This window comes from Heteronotia binoei, chromosome 5 (genome assembly GCF_032191835.1).
Source record: "Heteronotia binoei isolate CCM8104 ecotype False Entrance Well chromosome 5, APGP_CSIRO_Hbin_v1, whole genome shotgun sequence".
NCBI classification, from domain to species: Eukaryota; Metazoa; Chordata; class Lepidosauria; order Squamata; family Gekkonidae; genus Heteronotia; species Heteronotia binoei.
In genome coordinates, this window is record NC_083227.1 from 77,645,409 (window position 1) to 77,658,938 (window position 13,530).

Below are 13,530 nucleotides of genomic sequence, written 5' to 3' on the forward strand. Positions count from 1 at the left end.
GGGGAAGCAGAGGGGGCACTTGCCCCAGGAGGGGGGGGGGTCCATTCTATTCTATGGCGAGCTTTGAATCCATTCTAGTCTATGCCCATACGGGGCATAATTTTTTAATTTTGCCCCCCTCCCCCTCAAAAAACATATAGATCTGTTCCTGCCTCAGGGAGCTGCTATTTACCCTGTTGGGTCAAACTCAGGGCTTTTTTTGAGCAGGGATGCACAGAAACGCAGTTCTGGCTGGCTTGGCATTAGGGTGTGTGGCCTAATATGCAAATGAGTTCATAAGTTCATGGTTAAACTTAAGTTTTCAAAATTGCTATTTATTTGTTGTATGGTAGAATTACTCACAGGAAGCATAGAATAATATAAAATCAGTAACCAAGCTGATACAACAGGTTTGCAGACTGGTTGGCCAATCTCTCTAAATACTAATATCGAAATTTTCAATCCACTCCATTGCAGCTAGGGAGAGTTCAGAAAGTTCTGTCACATAAACTTGTTTAGCCCAGTGGGGCAAATAGTGGCTCTCTAGGGTCATTGCGATCAGGAAAAAGGCATGGGGGAGGCTTAACCCCTCTCCATGTACATTGCACAATCACTATCCAAATTAAGTTTAAAAAAACCACAGGGAGCTCCAAACATGGAAATCCTAGCACAATTTAGTTGAGCCTTCACCTGATGTGGCATGTGCGGATCTTTCACAGGCTTGTTCTATTCATTAATGCCTGTATTAGAAAAAATGTGTTCTACCTTTCCTGGAATTCAGGGTAGCTCACAACACAACCAGCTTAAAAGCAAGCAATAGCATCCCATTAAAGCACAAAATAAAAACTAATTAAAAAGTCACAATAAACAGAACTCTATATTTCCAATGGAATAACCAAAGGCAAATATCAGCAAAGCTTGCCAAAACAAAACTGCCTTACAGGCCCACCAAAAGAACAGAAAAGAAGCCTTCAGAGATGTTTTCCGGTGGACCATCCCACACTGAAAGAGCAACCCTGGGAGGTGTTGCATTCCAACAGACAGGGGTGCTTTTAGCCAATGGGGCAACATAGGCAACTGCCCTGAGCCCCATGCTGGGGATGGGGTTCTTGCCTGTGACCCCACCCCTCTGATGGAGAGGGGTGGCCAGCTCAGCAACAGGCTGCTCACACCTGCCCCATCTAAAGCTTGGGCAGTTGACTTGGTGGTGGTGTCCCATGCCTACCCCATCAAGGATCACACAACTGATTTCTCGTGGCAGCACTGTCTGCTTCACACAGGGTGAGGGATACCCCTTGCTTAGATCCTGGAGCCAGGGGTTGGCTGGGGGGTGGGGAGGTGGTGGATGGTGGTGTGATCCTGAGGCCTTATTCTGGTTTTTTTCACAGGGCCCAGAATCACTGGTTGTAGACACCGCACCCCCCTCCCGGGTTGAAGGCTTCTTTCCTGATGTTCTTGTGGAATCTGGAAGTTTGTTGGTTTGTTTTTTGAGAGCCTGGTGAGAGTCCTAAACTTCCCTTGAAGTTGGAAGCGGAAGGAAGGAAAAGATGGAAGAGTAAGAGAAGCAATGATTGAAGCTGGCATCAGTTTGCACATTAAGAGAGCAATCCTAAGCAGGTCTACTCTGAATTCTACTAAGGTCTATTCAATGGGGCTTACTCTGAGGAAAGTGGTTTTAGGATTGCAGTGTAAGACGTCCTTGAAGAAGAGGGTGAGATAATTACAGCCTCCATATGTATATATTCAAAACTATAAAAACCTCACCCAATATTTTCTCAACCTAGAATGGACTTGGGTGCCGCTATTTGTCTCCTGAAGGAAACTTATGCATAGCCCTCGGTACAGGTTAAGTTTCTCTAGTGGGGCAAGCAGTGGTTCTCCAGGAGAGTTTCAGGTCCAAAAAACAGCCTTTCACCCTGTGTCCCACAATCCCACTCTGAATTTGGCCCCCTGGGAAGTGAGTTCCCAGCACAGAATTCCAGGTGACCATCTAATCCAAAGTGCTGGTGACAGTGAAGTCCTTCACATGGACTTTGTAACGTATTAATCAGCCCTCAATTTAAAGTATTTCCCAGAGGGATATAGGGTACAGGTAGTTGTATTGGTACAAGTAAATGCATTTTATTACAATCAACTAGGCAGGGGTGGGGGGATATCTCAAGACTTTGGCTTCTTACATGGTGCTACTTCTCAGTGTATGTCTCACTATTGCTATGAATGCAGAGACATTTGCAGCAGCAACTGCACATCTACCTATGCTGTCCAATTGAGGTTTTGAAAAATATTTTGTAATCTGCCTTGAGTCTCAGGAAGAAAGGCAGACTGAAGTAAATGAGTAATTATGCTATGTTATTATTAATGGTATTAGTGATCTCACAATTGGCATTAAAAAAGAACAAAGTCAGAAAATGTGCTCTGGCAGCATGGGGGTGGGAAATAGCAGCTGTGGGGGTGGAGGAGGCAAAGAGAGTGCATGGTGTTAATGTGTGTCAGATCTTCAAAAATGCACACCTTCCCATCACAAAGCATGCAAAGGTGTTTTGACCACAATTTTTGCCATCATCCTAAAACAGCGGGAAAAGAGAAAGCAGATAATTATGGAACAATGTTCTGTGGATGTTCTAAAAACTGTTTTTTAAAAAAAACTATTTAAAAATCTTCAAGTGTAAGTAGCCTCTGTGTCTGTGTTTTGCAGACTTGATAGGTGATACATAGTGTGGATATCAAGTTGCACCAAAAATCCAAACTCATATCACTGCCTAGTGCTGCCAAATGGCCCATCTATTTAATAGAAGCTTAATATGTGGAGATGGGCAGCAGAAGCATTTCATGGCATAGAGGTAAATAATATCACCTGCTTTATAACATTAAATGTAAGCCTCTATTATAGACATAGGACATTTCTCCCCCCAGGTAGTTGGCAACCATACCCAAACTACTTTTGTAACCACTTTAGGGCAAAGTGCTAAGGTGAAGGCCTGTAGGTGACGCAACAGAACAATCTTGTATATTATTTGATATTGCCAAAATGGTTTTCCACTTAGTAATCTAATCTGATTTGTAAACCTAACTAGTAGTATATGTAGATAGAGCCAGGTGGGCAGCCGTGTTGGTCTGAAGCAACAGAACAAAGCTGGAGTCCAGTAGCTTCTTTAAGACCAACAAAGTTTTATTGAGAATGTACGCTTTCGTATACATCCACTGTATTCTAATATATTTTTGTATTAGTTTTTGAACAGAGTAGACTCCAGCTTACCAGGGTGGCCAATATGTGGCTCAGGAGCCACATGTGGCTCTTCCACACATATTGTGTGGCTCTCAAAGCCCCCACAAGAAGGCATTTGTCTCTTTGGAGAAGGCATTTGTCTCTTTAAATCACTTCTCCAAGCCAAACCAACCAGCAGCTTGGAAAATGCATTTAAATTAAAGTTGCTTTCTTTCCACAGCTCTCTCCTCCATCTATTTTCCTTCCTTCTCTCACACATCTGACATTCATGTCTTGCAGCTCTCAAACATCTGACATTTTTTTATGCAGCTCTTACATTAAGCTTGTCTGGCCACCCCTGTTTTAATTTCTGCTTTACAGGAGACCAATGGAACATTGCAACAGATTCTAATTTATTACTCTTCACAATTAAGAGACCTAATGCCATTGACATCAATCTCCAATTCTGATGTTTATTGTCTTTGCTGTTTTTTCTGCCCAGGCAACCCAAATTGACCATTTCCAGACCCCAATTTGTAATTTGTTTAATCTGCTAAAACATTTTCACTATTTTGCATACTAATTCACTGCCCATTCCCTTGATATGTAGGACTGCTAATTCCATCCCATACTATTGTCTGATGAAGTGTGCAGCTTTGTTCATAATAAAACTTTGTTGGTCTTAAAGGTGCTACTGGACTCCAACTTTGTTCTAGTAGTCTATATGTGTGTCTTGATCACTCTAGGATCCTGCAAAGAAACTGGGTCACTGTGACCTGTTCAGAAGGGTGACAGGAAAGACAAAACAATAAGCTTTAGCCCAGTCATATTTTTTTAAAAATATATATTGCATCAAGAAAGTCATAAAGGATAATTGTTTCATTCATATCCAGAGAATGTCAACAAGAGAACACTGGATGCAGATGAATCCTCTGGGTTATCCAGTTACTTTAATCCCTTTGTAATAGAAATAGAAAGCCTACATTGACTAGGATGCTTATTTACATGACAAACAACTCTCTTTCATACTAACAACTATCAGAGGGTGTTTTCACATGTGAAGCTCAAATCACTGTTATGCCTCTCTCTTCCCCTTGATTTGTGTCATTCCTGTAAATAATACAGAGGAGCTCAAAGCTGATTGTAGCTTCACATATGAAAACATCCAGTGAGTAACATCTGAATATTTGCTTGTTAGGTGGCATAAACACAAATGGACAAGAACTCTAATAAAAGTATTCAGGCTTTGCACTGGATTAAAATAAATGAGAGTTTGTGGTAATAGTGGTGTGCACAGAGTACAGGAGTAGACTAAATTTGGTTCATCGTCATGGGGCAACAGCATGTGCAAAGAACAACCAGAGAGTAAACAGACCTGTGAATGATTCTTTAGGAGGAGGAAGGTGGGGGAACCAATGGAATTGTATGGGACTAAGAGCATGAGAAGCACTTTCACAAAACTAGACAGCTTTCTTCAGGCTGTGCTGCAATCACTGTAGATCTTCTAGAACTCTCCAGAGACCATCTACATTTCTTTTGAATAGTCCTTCTGCACTAATTTTTTCTCACAAGCCATGTCCAGCCTGAAAGAAATTTGTGGTGGGCTTCCTCTGCACACTCTTCCCAAGAATAGAGGCCGGAAGAATGGAATTCCCCATGCTCCGGTGAGGACTCCCAACCTAACAGAGCATGAAGAAAAGGTAAGAAAGTTTGCACCTCTTCTCCACAACCTCCCATTCATCACAACTAGCAAAACTCCACCTTCCAGTGGTCTGCTGCACTTCCCAAATGCAAGAAAATAAAGCCATGTTTTAGCTGCATTGCTGCTCATGTTCCTTTATGAAATACATGCAGAAACCATAAACATGATACGTAGAGTTAAAGTATAAAAAGTTCAGATAAATTGTCTAATTGAACCCATGCCCAGACAGTCATTCTTTACAGGCTTATTTCCAAAGACTGCAGCATAATCCTTTGACTAAATACCAGTGGGTAAAATATCTTGGCAATGCTCAAATTTGCAATTTCTAATTAATGTGAACTCAGTTTAAAGAGACATGTCTCTAGGCTTACCAGAACCTCATGTGTTCATCTCAGACAGGACATGGTCTTTTAAAAAATCCCAAATTCTACTGAATTTGGTGTGTTTATTGTTTTTGCATATCTTTTATTAAGGAATAGTTGCATTTATTATATTTTGTGAATGGACTACTGATGGAAGGCAAAACATCAAAATATGTTTAGTTTTTTATGGGTTATGATAGGAATGTTCTGTGGGTTGTAGATATTCATTTATTAAAGGATATTTGTTTAGAGCAAGCTTCGAGTCCAGGAGCACCTTAAAGATCAACAGGATTTCCCATGGTATAAGCTTTCAAGAGTCATACTTCAGGCGAGCTTAGAGCCTTGTAAGCTCATACTCTGGAAATCTTGTTGGGCCTCTAAGGTGCTACAGGATTTAAATCTTGCCCTTCTGAATGGTGTAGAGGAACTGAATGGTAGAGGAAATGGTAGAGGATACAGGATAATAAGATTCAGAATAGAAAATGTCTCTTGTTTAGTATATATGTGTATTAATTGTATGTGGATTAATTGGAAAAAAAAAATTCTATTGTATATTGTGGATGAACAGTATAGTAGATTGATAGAATTATGTGGCAGATAACTTGTATTAATGTTCACTGTAGATTTTAATTTAATAAATTGTTAATGCAAAAAAAAAAATCTTGCCCTTCTACTGTAGACCAATAGGGTTACCCACCTGAAATTATTTGTTTAGATTGGTTGCTCTTCAACCTTTTGTGGTTTGGTTTGTGTGTTGGTTGCAGATTCATTTTCCTGATTTGAAGAGGCTGGGGGGATGTACCTTTGGGAGATTTGAAAAAACAAACAGCAGCAGCATCAGGCTCAAGGTTCTTCCTACATTTAAAACTCATTGACCCTGCTAGTTCACCCCCCCCCCCCCCAATCTTCTAGTTATTCATTCATTTTCTTTATACTGTGCTTGTCTCCCAACTAGGACCCAGACTGGCTTACATTGCATTCTTCTCCTCCAAACATCTTGAATTGTGCCCAGAAACAAATTGGGAGCCAGTGTACATGCGTCAAGATTGAAGTGATATGGTCCTGATGACCAATGCCAGGGAACATGCTGGCTGCAGCGTTCTGTACCAATGAAGTTTCCAAACACTTCTCAAGGGCAGCCTCATGTAGAGTGCATTGCAGTGATCCAATCTAGATGTAATCCAGGTATATACCACAGTGCTCAGATCTTTTCTGACTAGAGAAGGCTGCAGTTGGCTAACCAGTTGAAGTTGGTAAAAAGCACTCCTGGCCATGCTGCCACCTGCTTATCCACCAGTAGGCCTGGGTCCAAGAACATCCCCAGGCCACGGACCTCCAAGGGGAGTGCAACCTCATCCAGAATGGGGCAGACCTGCGACTCACCAGTAGCTCTTCTGTCTTGTTGGAATTAAGTTTCAGTTTATTAGCCCACTTCCACAATTGCCACCAAGCACAGGTTCAGGGGTTCTGCAGCCTCCCTGAGATCAGCCGGAAGCGTGAGACAGAACTGAGTGTCATCCGCTTACTCGTGGTAAGCCAGCCTACATCTTTGTATAACCTCACCCAGCAGTTTCATGTAGGTATTAAAGGACATAGAGACTAAGATGGAACCTTGTGGGACACTACAGGTCAAAGGCCAAGGGAGTGAGCAGCAGTCCCTCAGCACCACCTTCTGAAATGTACCCTCTAGGTAGAACTAGAAGTACTGCAGATTGGTGGCTCCCAATCTCAGCTGAGAAAGGCAGCTTCAAAAGATACCATGATTGATGGTATCAAAAGCAATTGCAAGGTCTAGGAGAATCAACAGAGTTGCACTCCCTCTGTCCATTTCCTAGTTCAGGTCATTCACCAAGGTGATCAAAGCTGTTTCAGTTCAATTACCAGGCCTGAAATGAGACTGGAAAGGGTCCAAACAATTTTCATTGAGGAATGTTTGAAGTTGTCCGGCCACCACTCATTTAGTCTGCTTACTCAGTGATAGCACATTTGAGCCTCATCAATAGTTTCTGAAATCTCCAGGATCTATATATGCCATCCGAAATGTTTGTTTGCAGGTGTGGCATTATTTTAGGATTAAGCTATTTGATAATAGTTGGTTTCATCTTCAAAAATATATTTTAAGAAGAACTTTCCATTTTTTTGTAAGCTATATTAGCATTTTTGTCTAGGGCATTCAGTGTTCACATACAAGATTTCATGATTTCAAACTAAGGGAGTAGAGCTTCCAAAAAGCCTGAAGAAGTATCCTGCCTCCTTAATGCAGTACATGGAAATAGGCTGTTGAAGCTTTTTATGGCACAGAGAAAATAATATCCTATTAAGCCTTTATTAAAGGGACAGGACATTTTTTCAGCCCTACAAATGAAATAAACATACCAGATTGATTGATTGATTCTACTTACTAGGTTGCCCTTCCCTGCACGTAGGGCTCAGGGTGGCTTACATGAGAAACAAATACATACATAGTAGGATTGAAATAATATTAAATGCATTAAATCAGTTCCTCTAACAAACAATGCTACATCCTGTGTTCAAGATGATGGGTATTTTAATATCCACCAGCCCCTTGGGTGGAGTGAATATGAGAAAAGGGGGGGGGGAGGTGAGAGTACCAGACCATTGCTGGCCTCAACCAAATGTCTAGTAGAACATCTCTGCCTCGCAAGTCCTATGGAAAGGTGATAAATCCTCTAGGGCATGGATGTTCTCTGACAGAGAGTTCTGCCAGGTGGAGGCCAGGGCAGAAAAGGCCCTGGCCCTAGTCAAGGACAGGCAGATCTCTCTCAGGCTGGGAACTACCAGAAAGTTCTTTTTGCTGGAGCATAATGCTGTTCCGGGGGCATCTTGAGAGAGGCAGTCCTGAAGATATGTAGGTTCCTGACTGCTGATGGCCTTAAAGGTCAACACCAAAACCTTGAACCAGATCTGGTGCTCCTCTGGAAGCCAGTGCAGCTCATGCAGCACCGGTTAAATGCATGCCATTTGAGGGGTCCCTGTAAGACCTGCACAGCTGCATTCTGGATCAGCTTGGGCTTCCAGGTCAGGTGCAAGGGTAGGCCAGCGTAGAGCAAATTACAGTAGTCTGTTCTGGGAGGTGACTGTTGTGTGGACTGAAGTGGCTAGGTCAGGGCGAGACAGGTAGGGAGCCAGTTTCTTAACCTGGCACCATTGGAAAAATGCCAGCTTGGCAACCTTTGCAACCTGGACCTTCATAGACAATGTGGCATCCAGGATCACACCCAGACTCTTGATGGTCAGAGCCAGTGATAAGAGTACCCCATCAAGAGCAAAGAGTTGACTACCTAACCATGGCTCCCCCCCCCACTCAGCCAGAAAACTTCCATCTTGCCCGGATTCAGTTTCATCCGGCTCTGCTTTAACCTCCCAACCATGGTCTTGTATACTGCTGTTAAGCATTATTTGTTATTGTTACAAGCCTTGGTGGTTGTTTATTATTATTATAGTCATCATAGTTATCATCTTAATAGTAATATGTTACTAAACTTGCCTTTTGCTAAGCGAACAATACTAGTTTACATAAACGAACATTCGCAGATCCTCATTCTCAATTTATATATGCAGTAAACCTTAAGTATTCCCATGGTTTGTCTCTGTTTTCTGGCAATAAAGCAAAGACTTTATGAGAGACTCATCTCTGTTCTCTGGGGTCTTCTAAAGAGCTGTGCAGTTATTTCTTACATTCCCTGCTTAATCTCCTTGGATAAAAATCATAGCTGTGAGGCATTTTCCGTATATTTCCTGACTTTTGCATCCAAGCTCTTTGGTTTCTTGGGGCATGAAATAATAACATCCTCTTCCTTCTCCCTCCCCCAAATTATCTGTGCTCATCTGCTGTCTACCCCAAATATGATATTTTCTCCCACCTGGCATATTATTAAAGGGTAGCAAGTTTAGTCTGTTGCAGAAAGCTCCCAGTAATTTAGCAATATGTTAAGTTTAATGGCAACTCTGCAGGGTAGTAATGACTGCTTGGGAATTAATACATTTAAGATTGATGATGAAGAAATTGAAATTGTTCAGGATTTTCCATCACCAACCAGAAGGGAGACTGCACCCAAGAAATGAGAAGCGGGTTGAAACTGGGAAGGGCAGCCATGAAGGAACTGGAAAAGATCCTTAAATATAAGGATGTGTCACTGGCAGCAAGATCAAGTTAGAAGATAGTTTGAACAGATGTACTCTGTCAGGCAACTCCAGTAGCATAGATACGTCCCTGTGTTTTATAAATATACAGACACACAGATCATTTGACTGAAGACTACATCCCGCTTAAAAGAATGTAAGAACATAAGAGAAGCTATGTTGGATCAGGCCAATGGCCCATCCAGCCCAACACACAGTGACCAAAAAATCCAGGTGCCATCAGGAGGTCCACCAGTGGGGCCAGAACACTAGAGGCCCTCCTTCTGTTGCACCCCCCCCCCCCAAGCACCAAGTAAACAAACAGAGAGAGCCATCTATACTATACTATACTTTGCCCTAGACAGAGTGAGCCATCTATACTTTGTGGCTAATAGCCACTGATGGGCCTCTGCTCCATATGTTTATCCAATTCCCTCTTGAAGCCGTCTATGCTTGCAGCCGCCACCATGTCCTGTGGTAGTGAAGTCCATGTGTTAATCTCTCTTTGGGTGAAGAAGTACTTTCTTTTATCCATTCTAACCTGACTGCTCAGCAATTTCATCAAGTGTCCATGAGTTCTTGCATTGTGAGAAAGGGAGAAAAGTACTTCTTTCGCTACCTTCTCTGTCCCATGCATAATCTTGTAAACCTTTATCATGTCACCTCTCAGCCATCATCTCTCCAAGCTAAAGATCCGCAAGTGCTTTAAGCTTTCTTCATGTGGAAAGTGTTCCTACTCTTTAATTATCCTAGTTGCCCTTTTCTGCACTTTTCCCAGTGCTATAATATTTTCTTTGAGGTATGGTGACCAATGTTCCCTCTAAGCTGCAGAGCCTTGTGAGCAAAAATTCTACTTTGTGAGCTATTGGTATTAAAGTTGTGAGCTACTAGTATTAAAGTTTTGAGCTACTGCATCAATTAGTGTGCTCTGGGGTCATCCTTCCTGAGCTAAGACAAAAATGTGTGAGCTGGAAGCTAAAAATCTGTGAGCTAGCTCACGCTAACTCAGATTAGAGGGAACACTGGTGGTGGCCAGAATTGTAGACAGTAATCCAAATGAGGACAAGCCATCCATTTATATGGGGCATTATGATACTGGCTGATTTGTTTTCAGTTCCCTTCCTAATTATCCCTATCATAGCATTGGCCTTTTTAATTGCAGTTGCACACTGTTTCAACTTTTTCAGAGAGTTATCTACCACAACTCCAGATCTTTCTCTTGGTCAGTCTCCACCAGTTTGGACCCCATCAACGTGTATTTATAGTTAGGATTTTTGGTCCCAGTATGCATTACTTTGCACTTAGCCACATTGCTCCTCCTATTCCCTTTTTGCCTGTCTGATTACAGACTTGCATTTTATTTGCCACAGCCTGTGTTCTCTTTTATTAACCTCACTCAGACTAGCTTTCCAACAGTTACCTTTTACAGCTTCCATTACTTTGTTAGTTAACCATGCAGGCCTTTATGTATACCTGTTTGTGCCTTTCCTAACCTGCGATATGTTTTATCTGAGCTTCTAGGATTGTAGTTTTGAATAGTCTCCAAGCTTCCCCAGGGGGTTTAACCCTTTTTACTTTTCCTTTCAGTTTCCTCTTCATATGCCCCCTCATCTCAGAGAAATTACCCCTTTTAAATGTAAAAGTGGCCATGCTGGTCTTTTGGGGCAATTCCCTATTCATACAAATGTTGAACTTGATAACATTATGGTCACTGTTCCCAAGCAGTGCAATCACTTTTACATCTCTCACCAGGTCTTGGGCATTACTTAGGATCAAGTCCAGGATTACCTCTCCCCTGGTAGGTTCTGTGACCATCTGCTCCATAGCACAGTCATTGACAGTGTCTAGAAACTCAATCTCTTTCTCCTGATTTGAGCACATATTGGCCTAATCAGTGTATGGGTAGTTAAAATCACCTATTATGATACAGTTATTTCATCTAGCTGCTATCTTTAATTTAGTTTGTCATTTTATAATCATCTATCTTTCTATCTGGTGGGCAATAACAAACTCCTAGAGTTAGTCTTCCTTTTGGGTCCACTATTTTGTCACATAGCATTTCCAGAAGCAAATCTAATTCTCTTACCTTCTCAGTTGTACTGGATTGTATAACCTCTATGATTCTATGACATACAGAGCCACCCCACCTCCAAGCCTTCCGCCACAATTCTTTTGATAAAATTGATATCCAGGAATCACCGCATCCCACTGATTTTCATCATCCCACCAAGTTTCTGACATGCTTACAATGTCTATGTTTCCCCCCAACACTAAGCATTCCAACTCCCTGATTTTACCTCGGATGCTTCTAGCATTTGTATATAAATATCTATAGTTTCCTAGGCATATTAGACCTGCAACCTTCCTCTTGCTGCCTTGAAACCTTGCCAGGCAATCCATATTGTTTGTGGCCATCTCAGTGGACAGCTCTAATCCATTGCCCTGTAGAAAAGTAACAGCTAACCCTTCATCTCTTTGAGATGAGCCATCCCAAACTAGAGACATTTCATCTCCTGTTGGCATTCCCCCATGATTCAGTTTAAAAACTGCTCTGACACCTTTTTGATTTTAAGTGCCAGCAGCCTGGTTCCTTCTTGGGACAAGTGGAGACTGTCTCTTTTGTACAGATTCCACTTGTTCTAAAAAGCATCCTAGTGTCTAACACACTTGAACCCTTCCTCCCTACATTGTCTCATCCATGTATTGAGACTTCTAATTTGTGCCTGTCTCTCTGACCCTGCGCATGGAACAGGTAGTGCTCCTGAGAAGGCTACCTTGGAGGTCTTGGCCTTGAGTTTCCTGCCTAGCAAAGGTTTAAATGGCTCTGAGTCATTTCACCTCCAGCTTTCTGCACACCAAGGTTTTTCATGGCAACCATAAAGCAGGGGGTGAAATGCCTCCTAGCCATTTCACCCTCTGCTTTCTGATTGCTGCCAAAAGCCACAGCCAGCAAAAAGCCAAAAACTGCAGCAAGCAAAAAGCTGGGGATAAAATGGCTGGGAGCTATTTAAATTGCAGGGAACAAAAAGCAGTGGTTTAAATGGCTCAGAGCCATTTAAAACCCTGCTTTGTGCGTCCCATGGCTTTGTATCTCCTTCCACAATAGCACTCTGTCTTCTGCTCTTCATGAACCCCACAAACTACATCAAGATTCAAGGAAGTTAATGGAGGCCCTTCATTTTGCAAACATCACATCACAAATCATGAACCAGCCAAAATTTATGATTAACTTTAGTTTGTGAGTCAGTTAATTCCTTTTCATGTCTTATCTGCCTATTAGTCCTTGAGCTTTAAAGATAGTTAACACATTTGACTTGGGATTCTAGTGTTAGAGCGTAACGCATTATTGCAAAACAGACATTTTCCTAAATGTGAAAGCAGTGGATGGATTTTCAACCCCCCCCCCCCCCAAACTAATCATTCTGCCTGCAGTTTAGGGTTCTGTGTCTTGGATGTAATGACCCAGTTCTCAATAAGTGCCTTTCCTAAGATATAGTTCAGCTAAATTTTTTGACATGGGATAAACAGACTTAAGATTTCTTTTTTAGTTTGCAGCAAGCCTTTCCTCCCCATTTTTATGTCTGATATTCTTAACAGTAATATAAACAGTGTTTAAAATGAGCAGTGACTTTGGCTTGTTACAAAATAGTGGTTAAGCCACCTGCCCACAGCTGATAACAGAGCATTCATTCATCAGTGTCGGGAAGAAAACAGGAAATAATTAATATAATAAGGTAATATTTTCAAGCTCTTCTGTGAGTCCTCTTTATGTGTAAAAGCACCCATCTGTAGTATTCTGAGATGATGTGTCTTAAGCTGTCTCCTTACATTCCTTAGCAATTCCTGGTTATTTTCACTGCCATCAAAGGCTGGACCTAAATTCTTAGCTGGACCTAAAGAACAGGATGGCTTAGTTATAATTGGTAGAATGACCAGATGGTCAGTGTGTGTGGGTGGCTCTGAGGTAAAAGGGGTTCCTTGCTCAAATTAAAACAGGTGCTTTATATAGAGAGTTTATTTAGAGTATAACAGTGTAATGGTTTCAGTATAATGTTATAAGCATAATGGTTTCAGATAGGTACATAAGTGTAATGGTTCCAGACGAGTACACAGTTCTTGTTTCTCTAAAGTTCCTTAGC

At 41.7% G+C, this 13,530-nt stretch overlaps 1 protein-coding gene across 2 annotated transcripts in view; it reads left to right on the forward strand.

Moving 5' to 3' along the window:
- Positions 1–4,653: 4,653 nt before the first annotated feature.
- Positions 4,654–13,530, forward strand: part of UROC1 (urocanate hydratase 1) — an 83,488-nt gene continuing 74,611 nt past the window's right edge. For both annotated transcript variants that reach the window (XM_060239664.1, XM_060239665.1), the window contains exon 1: positions 4,654–4,884. In XM_060239664.1, coding sequence (XP_060095647.1) covers positions 4,759–4,884 — 126 coding nt within the window. In that variant the 5' untranslated portion in view covers positions 4,654–4,758. The remainder of the gene's footprint in view (positions 4,885–13,530) is intronic.